Raw genomic sequence first — 21,916 nt, 5'->3', positions numbered from 1 at the left:
TAAATTCATTATCGAGAGAGATACGTTTCTGTGCTCCTGTTTCTATGTGCACGGTGCGATCTCCAATCTCTGTGTGCAAGCGTTGTGTCGGCTTTAACGAAAACAGCGCATTAATATAGAACAGTGATTAAACTGACTGGAACTACTTGTGCATTAAACTGTTTTAATGCACACCTTCTGGCCAATCAGAATCGAGTATTCAGACAGACAATGGTATAAATGTATTTAATCGCATTCATTTACGAAATTTGACAGCCCTTATATTGGATAAATGAATTCTGTATTTTATCAAACAAGTAAACAAACAAGGACTTGTCCAATAGTACTAACTAGCTTTTTGTCTACAAAAAGATTGATGTAAAGACTGTTCCAAAAGGATTTCAGAATAATAAACTTAATTGTTCACAATTTTTACTTTCAGCTTTATGAACTGGACAACGATCCAAAACGGAAGGAATTCCTTGACGACCTCTTCACGTACATGCAGAAACGAGGTAGGACGGTCTCTTTTAATCCCGTTTCAAACATCTATTTTAAAGAACTACATCTCATATAGGGCAAGTCTCCATACAAATAATTAAAATCCACTTTAGCTTCACTCTTTGGTGATTTCATCTGACACCTATACCTAGCATGGAGACGGCCCCCTTAGTTAAGTGGAATCATATGTCCCTGGTCTCAGATTATCATACTGTGACAGAAAGATGGGCCTGACGGCGTCATCCGACTAAGACTAGGCTCTCAGCGACACAGCTTGACGGGGCTATTAACCCCACACCACGGATTTAAACTCAACCAGATGGAGAACTGTTTGTGTTGGTCTACATCACACCCGCTGCACCACCTACCAGTGTGCGTAAGTGGGGTTGTCAGCTGAGACTTCATAATAGGCGGGGGATGGGAAAATTGTGATCTTGCCAAATGTCCGTCATGGAGGTCCTCGCAGCCATGATTAATGATGTTTTTTTTTTGACTGATGGAGTGTGTGAAAATGACTTCTGTGGGTGACGGTTGTGTGTTATTCAAAGGATCCATCCTGAAAGTGTTTCAGCGTGTGCCTCGTCTAATTTTCTAAGCCTGTGGTGGTTATCTTGTCAGTCGTTTTGCATATCACAATGCAAATGTCTATTTTAACCGTGACATTCAGCTCAGTGACCAAGACTAGTAGCGCGACAATGTGGTTTTGTACAGATTGTGTCCTGTTTCCACTCCGCAGCTTTGAAAAGCAAACAAACCTTTCTTGTTTTGTTGATTCGGTTGTCTGGTGTTGTTCTGAAGGGTCTCTTGCTAACTATCATCTCTCATTCTACTTCAGTTTATTCTAGTGGTCGACCGATAAGGATTTTTTATTTTTTATGCCGATATCTTAGAGAGCAGGTGGTCGATATATATATTATACCATGTTGTTTAATTGAATAAGCTGCAATAGATTTTGTATTAGGAAAATAAATCAGTATGGAAAAAATTATTTGAAATTTAAATTTATACTTTAGATTAAAACTGTTTTTTTTTTTTTTTGTCCTATGTCAGAAAAGTTTTTTCTTTTTTTTTTTCAAAAAACTTCTTGACCAAAGCTGAAAATTTGACCAAATTTGTCAAAAAAGTTTTTGTGCTATCAAAATAAGTCAATTTCTGACACTTAACTGCCAAACAGAAAAACTTCTCGACCAAAGCTGAAAATTTGACCAAATATTAGCCAATATAGATCGATCAACCACTAGTTTATTTCAACACCACTTAAAACAACAGTATGCTGTGTAGCGTCTTTATTGGCGACCGTGCGCTTTTAGACACATTTTGGTGTATTTGATGTCCAAAATAGGTTTTTTGGTAAGATTAAAGGAATATCCCAGGTTCAATATAAGTTAAGCTCAATCAACAGCATTTGTGGTATAATGTTGATTACCAAAAAAAATTATTTCCACTTGTCCCTCCTTTGAAAAAAATAAAATAAAAAACAATTGCAAAAATTTGTGTTACAGTAAGACACTTAAAATAAAAGTGAATGAGGCCAATTTGTAAATGTTAAAATACTCAATAGTATAGCCACAAGAGACAAACAATATGCGAGTTAACATGAATTTAGTTTTGACAATGACAATGTAATGCCTAAACTCTAAAATGACGTAAAAAGGATGAGAAAAACATTACAGCTCAAATCACACACAGAATGATTAAAGGGATAGTTTACCCAAAAAGTAAAATTTAAGATATTTTGAAGAATGATAACAACCAAATAGTTTATGGGCCGCATTGACATAGTGTTTTCCCCCCCCATACTATGGAGGTCAGTGGGGCCCATCAACTGTTTGGTTACCCATGTTCTTCAAAATATCTTTTGCTCAACAGAAGAAAGAAATTCATACATCTTGAGGGTGAGTAAATGATGACAGTATCTTCATTTTTGGGTGAACTATACCTTTAATGTTTTTATAAAATCATAAGCTTCTTATTTCTCCTTTTAAGTCCTCCAAACATTGGCCCCAATCACTTCCAATGTAAGTGCCTTTTTTTGGAAAACGTGGGATGAATCAAAATTACTTTAACTTTATTGGTAATCCACAACTGTTGTTGACTGAGCTTCACTTTGTTAAACCTGGAATATTCCTTTAAATGGCACACCCGCAGTATATATATATTTTTATGCTTTGATCTTTCTAAGTTTGCACGCACTTCTATAAAAGTCGGCCTCTGCCCTGTGTATTGTCCACATCAGAGCCCTTGAAACTTGATAAGATGGGAGGAGGACAGGAGCAGTGGCTGCAGGGGAGTTTTGTGAGGGGATGTTCAGTGTGTGTGTGTGTGTTGATTGGGGGCTGTGAGGGGGGCGTCTTTTGCTCGGGGCCTGAGGGGATCAGATAGAGGGTGGGTGAGGTGGATTAAGGGGCCCCTGTCCCTCTCCTAAAGATTAATGAGACCCTAAAACTCAGGGCCCCACCTTTGATATTAGAAGAATGACAGACAGTAGAAAAGCAAAGACAATGCTGTGACTGCTGAATAACAGCGGGATGGGGAGGGGATTGCATGGATGAGAGGAAATGATGACAAGATGAGTAGAGAAAGAGAGGGAGCAATAAGTTATAAGAATGCTGAAAACCAGCTAGTGAAGTTGTGTGCCAATAGAGTTTAAAAAGTGGAGAAAATAAGCCAGAGTTAATTTGTTGTTTATGGAGAAGTGCAACTCTGTATATCGCAAGGCAAGCGAAGGCAAGGCAAGTTTATTTATATAGCACATTTCATACATAATGGCAATTCAAAGTGCTTTGCATGGAAGAAATTAAAATAATAAAAAGAAATAAGAATAATTAAAACGGTTTAGAAAATTAAAATAAAATACAGTACAGTACAAACAGTTGGACGAACAGCGGCACAGTGCTCATTCAGTAAATGCACAGCTAAACAGAAGTGTTTTGAGTGAGTCTGGATTTGAATGTGACTACAGTAGGAGCACATCTGATCGATTAAAATGTATGAGTCTTACTAAAACATTAAGGGAATCGGGGGGAAAAAAAATAATGTAAAATTATTACAAAACAACCTAATTGTGACTTATGTAGGTAATGACAATATAAATTAAGGTGCCAATATTCAACAGTTATTCAGTAACAGCAAATATTCAACAAATTAAGGTGCCAATATTCAACAGTTAAATGTATTATATACGTGATAATAAGACAATTCTTATGACAGTAGTTTATTAGCCTAACAAAATGTTTGAATGTGTATATTTGCTGTTTTCAAATGTGACCCATCCAATCAGATCTTACAGCCAGAACTATTTGCAAGTAAAGACTAATGTCATTAAGAATGCACGAAATAATAGTACTATATCAGATTATATACAGACAGTGTTATTTATTTATTTTAATTTATCGGTCTTTGTCCATATTAGATGTAAATTGGCCAATATTGAGTATTTAATTGTACATTCTCATCCGTATTTTTACATTTTATTTATCTTTTGCTTAAGTTACGTTTTAAATGCATGAATAATTTAATAACATTGTTAAAGGTAATCTTTAACAAATCTCAAAATCTTTATTTTTTTCAGTCTGTACATAATTTAGCGTTTGGTAGTATTTATTTATTATTTTTATGTTTATTTAGACAATATTATATAGAATTTTACTGCCTGGCATTTATCAGTTATTGCTTTTAACATGAAAATAATCAGAATTGTTTATATCAGTGTTTGTTTTCTTTGTTTTTGCAATAATGAAATATGTGGATGCAAAAAAAAAAAAAAAAACTTTGACAAGTACCAAATGTTACTGTACTAAATATATAAAAATTTTATACATGGAAATACCAAGAAATTTTAAACAAATATATTTGATAGGGATGCACAGATATGAAAATTTTGGCCGATGCCGATAACCGATAATTCTTTATTTCAAAGCCGATAAGCGATATATTGGCCGATTAATCTAAATCCAAATTTTTATATAATTTTTTTAGACCCTGATTACAAAAACAAAAGTCTCACCATTAAAAGCCATGTCCCAAGCACACAATTATAATGTTCTCATTATATTTTTATGTAGCCTATATGACAGACTTGCACAGCACATGTTGCATTAACTGTATCTTCCTTTTCTGAATTCCAATCATATTTCAAGCTATTTAAAGCCATCATGATGAACAGTGCGCATCTGAAGTGTCTCAGCTGAAGGAAATAATCCATTATTTATCGGCTTTAATACATTGGCCGAATTTTCTTATCGGGCTGAAAACGATAACGTTAAAAATTACCATATCGGCCGATACTAATATGGTGGCCGATATATCGTGCATCCCTAGTATTTGAGACTTATATATTTGAGGCTGTTGCAATTGACCAATCAGAATCAAGTATTCTATAGAGCCTCATAAACACATGTAATGTAGAACACGCTTCCAAATTCATCACGGTATCCTTTGTTGAATTATTTAACTGGCTTATCTTGTTGCCGTTTTAATGTTTGTAGCTTCTCAAGAACAGCTTTGAATTATGACTAAGAGCATTTGTTGCCCATTTTAATTTATCGTTGACATACCGAACAGCTGCAATAGAAGCGCTGCTCGGTTTCCTACAGTCAGCAGGGAGGAGGTTATATGTGTGCACGGCCTCTATTGTGTGACTTCATAATAAGTGTGGCATGTCCTGTTTGGAGCATTTGTCTTGTCACTCCTGAGGCTTGTTACTCTCCTCAAGCATGTTTATGACATCCTGGGTTTGAAGTGGGCTGTTCGTTTCCCACCCGAGCGTCTCTGTCCTTTTATGACCACCGACTACAGATTTATCTTGTAAAGTCAGGAAGATCCCCAAAAAAACTCTTTCCTTATCCCTTTCTCTTTGCGTCAATGTTCACTGTCCCCCAGGGAAACGTAGCCTTGTACTGAGCCCTCATTCGTTTGTTTTTATGGCTCAGTGGTATAGGGACGTGGCCCTCCTAAACCGGTAAACATGTTGAAGTCTTAATCAAATGCGCTAAATCAAACTCGACTGTAAATTCCTTCTTGTGCAGTGTCAAATCAACTGAATTATGACCCCTGTGTGTGTATATAATTAAGAATAAAAATGTGTACATGCATCTATTATCAGCAATATGTCTTCTGCGTGTAATGTCTTGACATGCTCATCTATCATAAGAAAATTCAAACTAATCCTAATTAATACCGATAATAATAGTTTTCTCAGCAAGTAAAGCAAGTAGCTTTATATGTGTAATCCTGCCTTAACCCACCTGAAATTAGCTCACCTAGAGCCAGGGCGGCGATATATATGTGGAGTGTCCCAGCCCAGTGGAAGATGGGTGTCGGAGGAAACATGAATATTTTATACAAGAACGGAAAGTGCTTGTTGCCAAAGAAAATGAAAAATGACACTCGCTCTCCCTGTTTGTTGCGATTTTTGTTTGAATCTGTTTGTTTTTTTCTTGACAATTTAGCACAGTTCTTTTTTTACATTTTTTTTTTGCATTGCAATAATTTGCAAGTATATTATATTTTAATGTAAATAAACATTATATACTTAAATAATCTTTGTAAAATAAACTAAATATGTTTGTAATAATTATTGTACTGCCTTTTTCCTATGCCATTTAAATAATGGTCGACTGATATTTTGATGGATCAGCTGATACATTTTTCTGTTTCGCCATTGTCGGAAGTGGGACTTTTATTTTGACAGCGCTAAGAACGCCAACGCCTGAACACAGAGCGCTCCCATTTAACAGTTCTGTCTAATTAAACTGTTAAACAAATAAATGTAAGTGGTATAAAAAAAAAGAATTAAAACGTTTGCATTTACATTACTAATAGAAAGTCAAACAGCAAATACGCATTTATATCATATAAACAAGTCTTTGAATGTCTAATAAACATTTAATTTCACAAACCTTGCAGACTTAGTTGAATCCAGCTGTGAGGTCTTGAAATGTGTATTTGTAGACTGCATGAAGGCATTTTACTCTGTGCAAATGAGGACAGGAGACTTTTATTTTATTCATATTTTTAAACAATTTCTTGATTCTGTAATCCTATTACAGTGTTTTTCACAAATAAAGAAGTTGCCATCTGAAGTATACGTTTGTTTATTTTACGGTTTATTTATTTTAAAATTCATTTTCAAATAATTTCTAATTTATTGAATATTAAGTAGGGCTGTCAAACGATTAATCGTGATTAATCGCATCCAAAATAAAAGTTTGTTTTTACATAATATATGTGTGTGTATGGTGTATAATTATTTTCTATATATAAATACACACACATGCATGTATATATTTAAGAAATATTTGCATGTATATACTGTGTATATATATTTATATTATATATAAATATTTTATATATAAATAACACATTTTTCTTAAATATATATGCATGTGTGTGTATTTATATATAGAAAATAATTATACTCCATACACACACATATATTATGTAAACACAAACTTTTATTTTGGATGCGATTAATCGCGATTAATCGTTTGACAGCCCTAATATTAAGTAAAATAAATATGTTTCATATTATATCAGCCATCGGCCGCCCTGTTCTCTAAGAAATCTGCTTTGGCATCAGCAATCAAAAAAGAGTATCACTCAAACTACACATTCAAACTACACATTATTTATTATTATTATGTATTTATTCATTTATTTGGTCATTTGTGTCATAAATAATGTGCAAAAGACTTGAACAGCCCTAAAAATGTAATTTAGTTTCTGTAAGCAAAATCTAATTTCTTCTTGTTTCTTTTGACTTGACTGGTGTGAAATGTGATCTGGCATTACCCTAACGGTTTTCAGGTTATCAAAACAAAAGATCTAACCACACAACATCAACCAGGATCTTTCGCCGGGTGCGAGACCATGCACTTCCTGTATACCCCCTCACTTCCTCTTTGCAGCAGCCTTACAGTAAGAATGGCAATCATTGTTTCAGTCAGAGCGTGGAATTTCCTTCACCAGCCCGGCGTCTCGGAACGCCTTATTGGTTGGTCGCAGAACGGAGGCTTCTTGATGTGGGCAGCTGTTTCCTCCTATATTTAGGGCAGTGGTCAGATTCACTGACCTATTTTTTTCGAGCAAACAATTGGGGGAGGGGATGGAATTAGATGTGTAATTAAAAAAAAAAGAGAGATTAGTTAGAAATTGCTGCTTTGACTTTGAACTCCAAGTCCAAACGGATAAAAAATAACAGCATTGTATCAGTTTATAATAGCTAAAGAACTAGTAAAGTGATGAAAGCTACAATGCTAGTAATGTGTCTGTCCTTTTCTGGAATCGAGTGTGGAACTGTCCTGCTTTTGTCTTATTTTTTGTCCTCACTGAACATTTCAGTTGATGTTAGTTAGTATTTGCTCTCTTTATAGATTTGTTTTGCGTTCATCCATTTGCATACCCTGCAACCTCATGCTTTTATTTCATTAACCCCGTCTTGACGTGTCTCATTGCCCATTTCTTGAGATGTATGAAGGGAGACAACATGATATCAATTAGGAGTGCAGTGCTTCAGCATTAAACCCTTGCACAGCGTACATCAATCAATAATGAAGCCTCTTTAGCAGGAAAAGGCTTCCAATGACTTTTCCATTCTTGAGTTTGAGCTAAATTGGTTTTGCAGTTATGGAGCGTGTCACAAGGTCGCTCTCTAGACGATTTCCTGTGGACCTTTACCTGAATCTCCAGCTCGGTGACCTAGCGCTAACCTTTTGCTCGAATCTGAGCAGCGATTGTTTGATGAATGAGTAATGTCATTCCCAGCATTAAATAACTGCCTTTCAAAGGGAGCCCTTGCTCCGGACTCTCCGGGGGGTGCTGGGCCTTGTCTTGGAGGCCTGGGCTTCTAAATTACATTGGGTAAATGAACGCTTTATGGCTGTTTGCTGTGAGGAGTTTCAGGATGGAACATTCTGAACCCGATAATTCAAGAAGAACCACACAATAGAATCAGCCATTAGAACTAGTGTTTATTTGGAACTAGCGTGTATGTGTGTGTGTACATATATATATATATATATATATATATATATATATATATATATATACATATACATATACATATACATATACATATACAGTAGTCAACATTTTAAAGTTTTACATGAATTTTGAACAATACCCGTTCTTGTCTTAGGACAACTTTGAACTTTTTTGATGAGTATATGAATGTGAGTGTATATAATAGATTTAAAAACAGAATTACACGCACATTTGTTAGCCGCATAATTAGTGTTATTGGTTGATATTTGTTTAGTGCACAGGTGCCCATCTATGTGCATTTGAATCTATGTTAATGAGAATAGAGAATGGAGCTAAATTAGGGCGTAATCCTGACCTCAGGTCACCAGGACTATTCAACCCCCCACTTCTCACAAAGCACACACATTCATTAATTGGTTTTATTCCAGAATAGGCCCAGCGTGGTATGTGGGGGGAGGATTTGAGCATGGCATTATGGGGGCTCAAAGCCCCTCCCCTCCTGTTCTGTACACACTTTGGTAACTGTGCTAATAGAGCGTGTGTGTGTTTTTAGTTGCCGCAATCCCTCCAAATGAGCTTCATTGCACTGGCCTACCCACACCGGCTTATTGCTCTCAGATTAAAAACTCAATCACTTCAATCCCTGTTTTTCTGGAAGGGGTGGGCGGCACAGACACTCGTGAGCTTTTAATGCTACAGATTGGCTTCTGCTTGCATCTCTATTTCAGCCCATCACTTCCTAACATCAGCTTATCATTTAGCATAGCTACTGTTGACTGTCCCATAGCTGCCCTTCATTAGCCTACATCTGACCATAGTTACTGTGTTGATTTACCCATCACTTTCCACAGTCCGCAGCTTTATCAACCCATCATACTTTCATTCGTTACGGTCTTAATAAATCCCATTACTTCCTACAGTACAGGGCCTATGAAATCCATTTTATTTTTCCCAAATTCCACCATTTTGCTTCTGGATTCCGTTTTCATTCATTCTGTTTTAATGGTTTGATTAAATTTGAATGATCAAAAAGAATGGCTAATTAATAGAAATTATGAAACTATTTATTAAAAGTTTAAATAACATTTCTAGGGCCCCATTAAATCCGTTTTATTTTCCCCAAATTCTGTGTTTTCAGTTTTATTTTTTCCTGGAGTCTGTTTTGTTGGTTTAATACAATTTTTGTTATCCAAAAATCATGAAATTCATTCATTTTAGGAGTTTATAAAATGTTAACAATTTAATAATTTATTGTAACAATAACATGGCCATATTAAATGTTATATGAAATTAGTCTAAATTTAATTTCATACAAATGTATTATCAAAAAATAAAGTCATAAAACATAATTTAATTAAGGTTTTCAAATGTAATCAAATGAAAATGTAACAAATCATTTTAAATTTTTTTTGGCTAACAAAGTGCTGAAAAACAGCGGTTTACTTTTAAAATGAAAACATTGAAGACAAATTGTGGTTATTCCTTAAATAAAGTTTTAATCTTTCTTTTTTTTATTGATCTCAGTTTACTTTGTACATTCTACTTTACAATAGTGAAATATCACAATTTATTTAAAGGGATAGTTCACTTTGAAATTAAATTTTGGTATGTTTTAGCTTACCTGAAGGGCATCCAAGATGTAGGTGTCTTTTTTCCGCAGTAGTTTCAATTTTGATATTTTTAGGTCAAACCGTTCTTGTCTGAAAGTCATATAATGCAGGTCTATGGTCACTATCTGAAAGAGCATGCACAGAGTCCAAATTAAAACAATTCCCCATCGTCCAAATTAAACAATTCCCCATCGTAAGTACACATTGATGGCCTAAGACACGAAACGAGCGGTTTGTGTGAGAAAACGAACAGTATTTATATCGTTTTTACCTCTTATAACACAACCACTTCCAAATGATCTGAGGGCACGAGCGCATCCTGGTGTGTGTCGTGTGCGCAGACTGGTGCATAGATATATACACTAGATGTCGCCTTGTCTACGGCAGTTCATTGGAACGAATGTCTTTAATGCGACATCTAGTGTGTATATGCACCAGTCTGCGTACACGTCACACAGCAGGAAGCGCCCGCGCCCTCAGATCACTTGGACGTGGCTGTGTATAAGAGGTAAAACCGATATAAATACTGTTCGTTTTCTCACACAAACCGCTCGTTTCGTGTCTTAGGCCATCAATGTGTACTTACGATGGGGAATTGTTTAATTTGGACAATGGGGAATTGTTTTAATTTGGACTCTGTGCATGCTCTTTGAGACCGTGACCACAGACCTGCATGATATGACTGTCAGACAAGAACGGTTTGACCTAAAAATATCAAAATTGAAACTACTGCGGAAAAAAAGACACCTACATCTTGGATGCCCTTGAGGTAAGCTAAAACATACCAAAATTTAATTTCAAAGTGAACTATCCCTTTAAGTTCAACCAAACATTTACCATCAGTGGCCCCTCTCTTCACATCTTCATCAGCCCTGTTACTGTCTTGATGAGAACATCATTTTAGTTATTGTCTTACTTCCCATCAGTACGGCCCATCATTTCCGGCAGTTGCTGTCTTGATCAGCCCAGCACACACACAAAATGTGTATTAATTGTAAAGTTTAAATCAAGTTGAGTCTAAGCTAATCCTGAAAACACTCAACCAACTCTGTTTTCTCAGCTGGTTTGATGTGATCCATCATGCAGAATATTTAAACAAAGGCTCCTGTCTGTTCTGTCTCCTCCAGGTACACCTGTGAATCGAATCCCCATCATGGCCAAGCAGGTGTTGGATCTGTACATGCTGTATAAGCTGGTGACTGAGAAGGGAGGTCTGGTGGAGGTGATAAACAAGAAGATCTGGAGAGAGATCACCAAAGGCCTGAACCTGCCCACCTCCATCACCAGCGCCGCCTTCACCCTCCGCACACAGTAAGATCTCCTGACGTTTTCCATGTACACGGCCATCAAGGTCTCTAACATCTCGAAAGTCACGTACATGCTGACAGTTTTTGATCTTCTGTGGCAGGTATATGAAGTACCTGTATCCATACGAGTGCGACAAGAAGGGTCTGAGTTCCCCTGGAGAGCTGCAGGCGGCCATCGACAGTAACCGCAGGGAGGGCCGTCGCCCCGGGTACAGCAACAGCCTGTATCGCTTTTCCCCTTCTCCCAGTGCCTCAGCCCCTCACCTCCTCTCTCCACTCAAAATGCACCTGCCCGCCACGGGACACAACGGACTGCAGGCCACCCCCAGCCCCGCCCTGAAGAAAGCCACAGGTGTGCAGTCTTCTTAATAAGATCATTGAAATTTGGTTTTTGTTGACCTGAGCTGGAATGATTATCCATTTAGTCCAAGGAAAATATTATACATCAACATAAACATTTGGTTTATTTGCACACACCAGTGGTGAGAAGGAGAATCACGTTCTTATTGAATGTCACTAGGTGTGTTTATGTGCACCCAAATAATCTTTTTATAATCATATTCATGGATCAATTGGAGTGAAAAGCCTTCATGTAAACACCTCAGGTCAGATTGAGCTCGATCCCAATTAACCCGTTTGAATCCAACCACATTTACATTTATTTATGTAGCAGATCAATTGGATTCAAAAATGAGTATGGAAATTTATGGAGGTTTAAATTTACTGTAAAATAAAAAAGCCATATATCTAGCCCAGTTGTGTTCCAATTTTGAAGTTGATATCACAAAGATTGAAGTTCCTATGAGATTTTGTTCAGGCGCTGTACCAAAAATAACACACATTCCATATATTGTTTAATTTTTTATGCATTCTCCTGTAACAAATGAATACATTTCTGTCCAAATTTCACTTCTATCACAAAATAGTCAAGAAATATGGAACCTACTCAGCTATGACGACTTCCGCTTCTGAGAACCTGGGAATGTGAAAAGGGTCCATAGGAAAATATTAAGCATGTAAAAGCTTCAATCTGACGACATTTATTCAATTGGCAGATCAACTGTATTTGAAAATATGTTGTGCACATGCGCATTCCAGTGTATGTTTTCATACGTTTTCCATCTTACGAACGTGTGTATGTTTATCCACATCTGAATATTTACTAAATATTTGCTAAAAAAGCTCTTTTGGTATATGTTAGATTTCTTTTTAGATAAGTCGTTGATGTAAAAATGGCGGTAGTGCCAGTGACATTGGGCACTGTGCGTGCGCTTAAGTTTTGAAGAAAATAAATAAATATTGGAATACAACATTTAGGGTTCATATAAATGGAAGTTTCAGAATCTGAATGTATTTTGAATATTGGATTAAATGGAAGTTTCAGAATCTGAATGTATTTTGAATATTGGATTCATTCAGATTCACTACTAATATTCTAGTCATACAGTGAAATTTTAATTCACAAAACTACGAACACATCTTCCTTTTTTAAGAATGACTTAAGTGCCGTTCTTTGCTCTTTTCTCAAAGAAAAACTTAACTCCAAGTCCTCCAGAGTCGCGGCCAAAGCCGATTCGAAAGACTGTTCTCCAGCAGCAGCAGCCATTCTTTGTTTTCAAGTAGCAAGGAACCGTCGTCATTATGTTAAGCCCGCCCCGCCTACTCTATGCACGATGTGATTGGCCTGACCCAATTTAGGTTTTTTACAGCTCCGAAAGTCAACAGAGAGTTGCTAGACTACCCTGGCTGCAAAATACATTTTGCTGCCGCTAGGGTGCGTCTTGATTTCTAGGCTAGTTTTGCTGTTGACCGAAATGCATTTCATTGCATTCTATTCTTCAATCTCCACACCTTTACATAATGCCACCTCGATGTGGAATAGAAACAAACTCAAGCAGGAAGTGTATGTAGGAAATGGAGCAGGTTTCCTGGCCTGATTAGGGAAATGATCGGCCATTAAGGGGCTGTGTTTTCCTGTGAGAGTCTACTGACAGAGACGAACCTCAGGGGCCGCATTAAATGAAGCACTTGCCTTGATCTGTAATGCAGGGATCTATGTTCTTGTCAAAACATCCTGCTTCATAACTTCCAGCTGGCTGATGAAAAGTTCCCAAAAACTTACCAAATAACTAAAGTTTGAATTGACTCTATTGTTAGTCAATAGCGAAATACCTATTTAGCATTTTAGCAACCTAGCATTCAGGTCTGGCTCAATTGAGTGCTACAATCATGGTCTGGAAGTAAAATACAATTCATTTTAAACAGTAACTTATAAAACATTTAAAGACAGACCAACAATGAGCTTCAAGGTTGTTAATCGACGGTATCTGCTTTTGTGGAAGTCATTGGTATTATTTAAACTTACCTTTCTTGACAGTGGAATTCCAGGTGGAAAAACTACATTACCCATGATTCTGCAAAGAAATCTCCACCAATCAGAGAATCAAAACTAGCAAATTGTGCAGATAGATAGATAGATAGATAGATAGATAGATAGATAGATAGATAGATAGATAGATAGATAGATAGATAGATAGATAGATAGATAGATAGATCTCTATCTGCATCTCACTATGGAAGTACAATGCATTTCATGTTGGTGTGAACATGCACAGGATGATATCATCCTGATTAACATTATGGATGTGATATAGTAACAGATTGAGTTCAAGATTTTTGTGGCCTCTCCTCAGTCCCAGAGGACGGTCCAGCCTCCATGTTGCCAGGTCGTCTGGCGCTGGCTCTCGGGCATCAGCAACAGCTGGCACGTGCCGCCACACTGGAGCAGCTGAGGGAGAGGCTGGAGACCGGCATGGGTGTTGGAGTGGTGAGCGCGGGACCCGCCGCGGTGGAGGGGCCCGAGAGGAAGATGGCCCGTCTGGCAGAGGAACAGCAGAAGCTACTGCAGCAGGCTTTCCAACAAAACCTGCTGGCCATGGCGTCACAGGTGAACCCAGCCCACCTGCGGATGAACAACACCAGCACCCGCGGTGAGCACATCAGCGTTTTCATCCAAAATATCTACAGTGACTTACTAAGTGTGTCATTGACATTTGTATCTTGTTTTCAGAGGACAAACAGGACCTGTCTCTCAGCATTTCTTCTAATGGCTCTGCTAGCATTACTGTGTCTGTGGAGGTCAACGGGGTTATTTACTCAGGTGTGTATTATTGTATTTATACACGTGTGGGATTGTCCAATATTGTTAAAGGCACTTAACCTCGGGTTACTCCAAGACCCCCTTTCCACTGATTGGGCCGGCTCCTCAGAAAATCCTTTGTATTAGAATTTTATTTTTAATTCTTACATTCTGATTGTTACTAGCACACTCGGGTTACAAATTTAATATTTTAAAACGCTTGTAGATCTTGGCTGTTTAATTCATTTTATTCTGATTATTTATTTATTTATTTATTTATTTATACTTGCCTTGAGGATATTTCCATGAATATTTCCATAAGGATCCACAAAGTTTCAATAAGCCTACAAGTATTCTAGATCATAAAAGTATTATATTGTAGTACTAATGTACGTTCAGTGTCACATGATCCTTCAGAAATCATTTGAATATGATGATTTGCTGCTCAAGAAACATTTGTGATTTTTTTTTTTTTTGTGATACATTTTTTTTCCAGGATTCTTTGATGAATAGAAAGTTAAAAAAGAACAGCATTTATTTGAAAACAAAATCTTTTGTAACATTAAAATTATAAAAAAAAAATCAAAAAATAAATGTTAATGACCCCCAACTTTGAAACAGTAATGTATAATACTGAAGTATTCCTGTATGAAGTAAATTGCTAAATGCAGGGTTTTTTTAATACTCTGTACAGGATCCTTATATGCCCAGAAGTCTGGAGCTGCTCCCACCGGTGTCACAGCCATGTTCCCAGGCCAGACCTCCACCCTCAGTCCCGGTATCCCCTCTTCCTCCTCCTCTTCCTCCTCAAAGGGTCCTGACTCTGTGGACCCGGCCACAGGCGGGTCACCCTAACCTAACCGTCAGCTCCCTGTACCAAACACCCCATCAGTCCACCCTAAACTAGTCTTTCCTCTGGAGCGGCATGAGTCGCTCTGCCCTCTAGAGGCGGTCTAGCAAATCACAGTCTGCCTCCTGCACAAGCTCGCAGCTGTGTTTTCCTTCCAGTGAAGGGAGGACCACACACATACACTTTTACAAACTCATCAGCTGTTAAAGCTCATCACGGACCCCACCTGCTCTTTTCCTCAAGATGTTTTCTCAGGACTGAGAAGGTTTTTAGACATGTTTGATTCAACAGAATACCTCAGCGTACACACTTCGGTGATCGCGTAATCATGCCTTTCCACACTCATAGTCATTCTCTCACAAAGATCTGCAAAGCAATCACGGCATGATCAAATCTACTTCTGCCAAAGTCACATCTGTGAGGTTGTGGTTGACACTTTCTTTTTTGCTGTCTATTAATTCTCTTATTTAAAGTTTGCTGAATTTACCTCATCTGCAGTGAATTTAAAAGACTCAGGATCGATTATGATACTGCTGTGTTGTTGTTTTTTTGTCTAATTTGATGGATTTTAAAAGCAGGCTACAATCCCCATCTAATGTTGCAAAGTTGTTTCAGTAAGAAAAGGGGTCACATATATTTTTTCTTTTTTAAAAATGTATTTACTTGATTTTATCGTTTTCTATTTCCGTTGTTTTTTTTAGCTTCTAGGTAAAGAAATATTAATATGATTTGAAAAAGAGTTTTGAGTTTGATTGCATTTTACACTGTAAAAAATGATCAGTTGACTTAATTTTAAGGCAACGGGTTTTCCTCTTTTTTTTTTTTTTTTAAGTTGCACATAATTGAAAAAATTAAGTTATGTGAACTTGACAATTCCACATAACTTATTTTTTTCAGTTACTTAATTTTAAGGGAAGGGGTTTCCTCCCTTTTTTAAGTCAAGTCAACTGATCACTTTTTACAGGGTGCGCAGCTGACAGGTTTTGGTTTTTTGTTATTATTAAGACATATTTACAGGCAACAGTTTGGTTGAAAGATTTTTCTCTACCTCAGACACAAGACAATGTATGGTTGAAAAGAAATGATGTCGACATGCACAGTTAGTGTCGCACATGTCAATCATTTCTGTGCGTTGGACGATCATGTACAGGCTCATAAATAAGGGCCCTGATTAATGTACTATTCTTCTACTCTGGTGCGCATACGAGTTCCTTTTAAAACAAACCAGGTCACAGAAAAGCAGGATAACATTCAAGTCAAAAGAAGATTGGATGTTTTTTTTTTTTTTTTATTGTTGAACTTCAGACCTCACATATCTTTCCATATTGGAAAGCGAGTTTCTCAGGAAATCCTTTTTTTTTTTCTTTTTTTTTTTTTTTTCACAAATTTTAACTTCAGAACTTAGTCTCATTTCTGAAACGAATGACACTAGATATAACTCGGTCAGTGTGGGACTGAAATAGCTACCTCAGTCAGGATTTACCTCGGATGTAGTTCAACTTGCTGCATCACTGAATTACCTCAGAAGTTCTGCTGATTTTAATGCAAAAAACACCTCAGGTAATGAATTAGCAAAATACCTCAGAAATGTAAAGATGGTGAAAGGCAGAACGTTAATACTGGAGTGTGAGATGAGATTATTAGAAGAGTTAGATCTCATATCCATGAAGTATTGATTATTATTGCATAAACTGTCTTTCCAACTGTTCTTCCAATAAACTTCCAGTAGCAATCGAGGCTTGTTGGCTGGTTATGTTCATGTACCCATGCTGATTTAGCCTCATTAACTATTAGCTTTTTAGCCGTTTAAAATCCTGCATTTGCTTGACCCTGGGACCTGCTGGGATACAGACACTTTTAATTTCTTCTGTTTTAATTTCTATATTCTTCAGATAATTGCATAGCTGAAAACCAAAGACCATGTGTTTGTTATCCTCTTTGATGACCTCACTGTATAGACACATGCAACTTTACACAATGAAATTAAAGTCTGATCTGATGCAAGATTTTTGTGTTTTTGAGTTTTTTCTTACTCTTTGTGTAGGATATTATTACTCTTTTTGGATTATCTGAAGTTAATTGCAGTCATGCATCATGGTCATATTAGTTTTATTTTATTTTGGTTTATTTTTGCGTATTAAGTAAATGTAAACATTGCATTTACCCCAATTTTTATTCATACAGTCTATAAAAAGTAATCAAAATTCAAAAGTAAAGAAAAAAGTCAAACAAATTACTCTTGACAGAAGTCATGAAAATAATGGTTCTTAAAGGCTTCATTTTCTTTATTAAATAAATTTATCACAATGCATGGTTGTGCACATTGAAATCAGTTTTAAGGAAAGATGCAGTTCATGTCAAAAGACACCAAGAGGCAGTACATTATTATTATGCTTTTGAAATCAAACAGTTGTGTCCACAACTCGGTCTGATTTTATAGATTTGCCTTCGTAATCCTCATTAATGTCTGATAAGATTGACGAGTGGGAAGTGCATGTAATAATGAAATGCATATTTACTTTGTATCTGCTTAAAACAGCAATTGACATTAACTACGACGTTTTCATTGCATGCAGAAATCGCAGTGGATGTGACAGATGCTGTTTTGTGGGGGTGGTAGGATGGGATTGTTTCGTTGATGCCTTTTTTAATAGGCACAGTGTGGGACACATGGCATGGTTGTCCTTGACCCATCACCAGTATATTGTCTATCCCATCTCTGGCGTGTCCCGCCCCTGTCCTGAGCTGGACAACCCCTCTAAACTCATCTTAGTCTCTCACCACGGGAGTCAGTGGAGAGGATTACTGCTCTGGATATAACTAAAAGACAGATGTAGGAGAGGAAAGACCACAAGCAGAATAAATTGGATTTTATTTAGACTGAACGACAATTTGGAATTTAATCATATAGAAAATTGCTTCGGACAACTTGATGGATGGTATTATACACCTGATCTTGTTGCTTTAAATTGGGAAACATGTTCAAGGTTCATCTTAAAGCATCTTGACAAAAGAAAGACTCGAAAAAATTCGGTTCTGACTTCAATTTAGAAAAGGACATTAGTGTCTTGTAGAACATTTGACAGAAACCAGAGTTGTTCAACTCTAGAGATGCATACAGATGGAGTGGAGTTCACAGTTCTGAAGTCACCCCTGTGAAGATACGTGATGTTACTCCAGAAGGTGAAGATGCGGTGAGAAGCTGTGGCGTTCCTTGGTCATCATGCCTACTGAGGAGGAGGAGAACTCTGGGGAACCTGTGTGGCAGTCTGTGCTAATGTTTAGCTGTAAGGGAATGATCGAGGGAATCATTGTTCTCTTGTTTCTCTGGCTGCTGGTGCAGGTGCTTTTCACAAAGCAACTTGAAGGTATGGTAGACCTAACCTCTAAGCAAACTATATAATACTTAGGTGTGTTTGCCAGGAAAGTTGTGAACAAGTAGTTGTCCATTCGGTCTGAGAAACCAACCATTATTCAGATTACTTAGATTTCAAATTTAAGTACTGCAGTTCATGTCTGGTTTGTTACCATTCTGTTACTGAACACTGACTTTATGCGGATTAAATTGTTTCCGTTGTTTGCGGATTACGACTTAACAGTTGTTCTGTCATTTAGAATGATAGTTTCGGATTAAAATGCTGTTCTAACCAGCCTCTGTCTCTTCAGTCCACCTACAGATTCTGTTGAGTGTGGGCTTGGTGGTCCTGTGTTTATCCCTTATCCTGGGCTGCGTAATTTGTTGGTTAAAAACCAGACACAAACCACATAAAGACGAAAAGACTGTGAGGACCCCCCCTCCCCCTGATTCTGTGGATCATGTGACTGTGGCATTAAGTTCCTCCCCTTCATCTGGAACCACATTTACCAAATTGCAGTATGAGCAGCTGGAAGGAGAGGTTCTAGACTACCCATCTGCTTTTGAGAGCTCTACACCATCAGATGAAGAGTTCACTGCTTTCTCGGAAGTTAACAAGCAGACGTCATGCTTCCAAATGAGACGACTCAGTTCTCCAGCTGTCTCCTCTTCTCCATACAAGCCCATGGCCAGTGGCCGCTCCTCTCTCCCCTCTTTACCAAGACGTAGCCTTCTCGCAAAGACACGTAAGGTTCTGGAACGTCACTGCACTGTGGCTGGGGATAGTTACTCATTCAGTGAACACAGAAGGCTCACTATTCCTAACCTACAATCACCTTGCACCCTCTCTCAACTTCAAACTCAAGGCCTACTACAGGAAGAACCTTTATTACCTAACTATGGTTCAAATTCTTGCAGCAAGACCTCAGATCCCTTCTTGCACTTCACCCTGACCTTCTCTTCAACACAGAACACACTCACTCTATCCTTAGTTGGTATTACTGGTGTAGTCCATCATCTAGAAGAAGTGACTATCCAGGTCAGGCTTCCCCCACTTTGCCCTGGACCTCTGGTTATATCTGCCCAAGATTACAACCTTAGCTCTGGACTCTATAAACAGAACTTGGTGGTCAATGTCGGATCTTTAGAAGGCCTTAAGAGTTGCATACTCAGACTGGCCGTCTTCACTCAGGATAATCCAAAGACATCCTTATTTGAGGAGCTGGAAGTTTGCTGCAGTAGTCTGGACTGGACACCAGACAGGCCTGTCACATGCGTTAGAGAACTAAGGCAAGTTGTGGACAAGACCAAGAAGGTCACTTCATAGCTCTTGTTACGAGACTAGACAAGTCTTAAACATCAATCCGGACATCTTAAATACCTACACCTCATTGTTCTCTTTCAAAGGAAAAGAGTGGCTCATATTTTATTCAGCATGCTCAAGATATGAACATTGATGTCCCTTAGAAAATGACATCTCAAGATTCAGAGAGGACACAAGGTCTACGGTCAGCTCTTCATTTTGTTGCAGTACCAGTCCATCAGCTTAAAGTCCTGATCCTGAAAACAGACAATTTTACCAACCAGATTCCAGGTGAAACTACAATACAATGTTCTCATTCTCTCCCAAATGGTACCCTCGGCCCAATATTAGTTATTCAAGTTTATAGATCATGTCGACCAGTGTTTCTCTCCCTAGGACCCACCTCCCAGAATGTTTTAGATGTCTCTCAAGTCTATTCAAAAGACTGATGAGCTGAATCAGGTGTTTTAATTAGTGAGTTTTCTAAAAAATTCTGTTAGGTTGGTCCCCAGGACTGGAGTTCAGAAACACTGGGTGCTTCTCAATACTCAAATTGATGCTTCCTCTTTTCTTCGGTCCTCCAGCCTGTGACCCGGAAATCAATTGGACTCAGCCATCTTGAAGGACATCTTAATTCTCAAATTGTACCATGAGGAGGTGAGGAACGAGGAGTGAGGAAGCTTCCTGAGGAGTCATGAGCGAGGATACACAGGTGTATCCTTCCCTCGCATCCTAAGCGGTTGAAGCTAAGATGCGAATAAAGAAAGTGAGGATGCACAAATAAGAAATGAGAAGCACCCACTGATGTAGACCACACTGAATTCCATACCAGTGAACCCCACCATTTTGAACCCTAAAAAGGGCTCTTCAACTCCAACACTAGAGGGCCAGTGTCCTATTGAGTTTAGCTCGAACCCTAACCAAATACTCTTGAAAAAGCTAATCAACGTGCTAAGAACTACTTGCACATTACAAACAGGTGGGTCAAATTGGAATCGGAACTAAAGTCTACAAGACACTTACCCTCCAGGACTAGAGTTGAAGACTGCCTAAAATTATAAATGGAATTCCCTTCAACAGGGGTATAGCCAACTCTGCTCCTGGTGGGCTACCATCCTGCAGAGTTTAGCTCTAAACCTGATCAAACACAGCAAAAACCAACTAATCAAGGTGTTCAGGATTACTTGATAACAACAGGCAGGTGTGTTGGAACTGAAGTCTGCAGGAAGGTAGTCTTCAAGGAGTTGGGTTGCTTATCCCTGCCCAGACTCACAAACATTTTCCATCCCAAAAGGGGACATAAATCATTTTATTATTCAGAAGTGTGCTATTATACCATCAATGTGCCCTTTCGCCAAGATCATACTGGTGCAGACTTTACAGCAGACTTCTACCTGGCAGTCTTAGCAGAATCACCAAAGTGTGGACTTGGTGTAGAGATGAGGGTTGCATTTGGGACAAGGCCTTTTATAAACAGTTTCAGTTTTGTGTTAGGGTGGGGCCAAAAAATTTGAGGTGAGCACATCTGAAGTGGCATATGCATCATAACTTTGTGATGGACAGAGCTGGCATGAATTTATTGTGTGACTAGAGATGTCACCATCAGACGATGGATGCACAAAGGTTAACTGAAAGGCTAACAATTCTGAAAAATTCCCTTTTCCATTGTTATTAAAAAATTTGGAAGAACTTTTTTGTCCTGTGGAAGCAAACAAATTAGTCATACATAATCTCCTCACAAAACACACAACTTCCTGTTTTAAATTCTACATGAGCAAAAAATTACAAAAAGCTTAAAATGTCAAGAGGTAACATATTGTCTAAAAACAATACAAAACAGTTCCCAGAAAATTGTTTAATGTCCTGGGAGTACATGAAAGCATATTGCA

At 37.8% G+C, this 21,916-nt stretch overlaps 2 protein-coding genes across 2 annotated transcripts in view; both read left to right on the top strand.

The window, feature by feature from the left end:
* arid3b (AT-rich interactive domain 3B) overlaps window positions 1-17,371 on the top strand; it is a 31,800-nt gene extending 14,429 nt beyond the window's left edge. Inside the window, exons 4-9 of the mRNA XM_079858528.1 lie at window positions 422-494; window positions 11,201-11,384; window positions 11,482-11,732; window positions 14,074-14,370; window positions 14,451-14,540; window positions 15,214-17,371. Coding sequence (XP_079714654.1) covers window positions 422-494; window positions 11,201-11,384; window positions 11,482-11,732; window positions 14,074-14,370; window positions 14,451-14,540; window positions 15,214-15,374 — 1,056 coding nt within the window. The 3' untranslated portion in view covers window positions 15,375-17,371. The remainder of the gene's footprint in view (window positions 1-421; window positions 495-11,200; window positions 11,385-11,481; window positions 11,733-14,073; window positions 14,371-14,450; window positions 14,541-15,213) is intronic.
* Window positions 17,372-17,635: 264 nt separating this feature from the next.
* Window positions 17,636-21,006, top strand: syt18b (synaptotagmin XVIIIb). The gene is made up of 2 exons (XM_079858536.1): window positions 17,636-18,737; window positions 19,036-21,006. Exons 1-2 carry the CDS (start codon window positions 18,593-18,595, stop codon window positions 20,049-20,051), a joined length of 1,161 nt encoding a protein of 386 aa, XP_079714662.1. The 5' UTR covers window positions 17,636-18,592; the 3' UTR covers window positions 20,052-21,006.
* Window positions 21,007-21,916: the final 910 nt, after the last annotated feature.

This window comes from Squalius cephalus (genome assembly GCF_949319135.1).
Source record: "Squalius cephalus genome assembly, chromosome: 23".
Taxonomy (NCBI): Eukaryota; Metazoa; Chordata; class Actinopteri; order Cypriniformes; family Leuciscidae; genus Squalius; species Squalius cephalus.
The sequence above is the reverse complement of the archived record's forward strand: the minus strand, read 5'-3'. Positions and strand labels throughout refer to the sequence as shown.

Coding starts and splice junctions, on each gene's coding strand:
- syt18b (XM_079858536.1), top strand. CDS start 18,593: ATGCCTACTGAGGAGGAGGAGAACTCTGGGGAACCTGTGTGGCAGTCT. Junction 18,738..19,035: donor TTTCACAAAGCAACTTGAAG/GTATGGTAGACC, acceptor CTGTCTCTTCAG/TCCACCTACAGATTCTGTTG.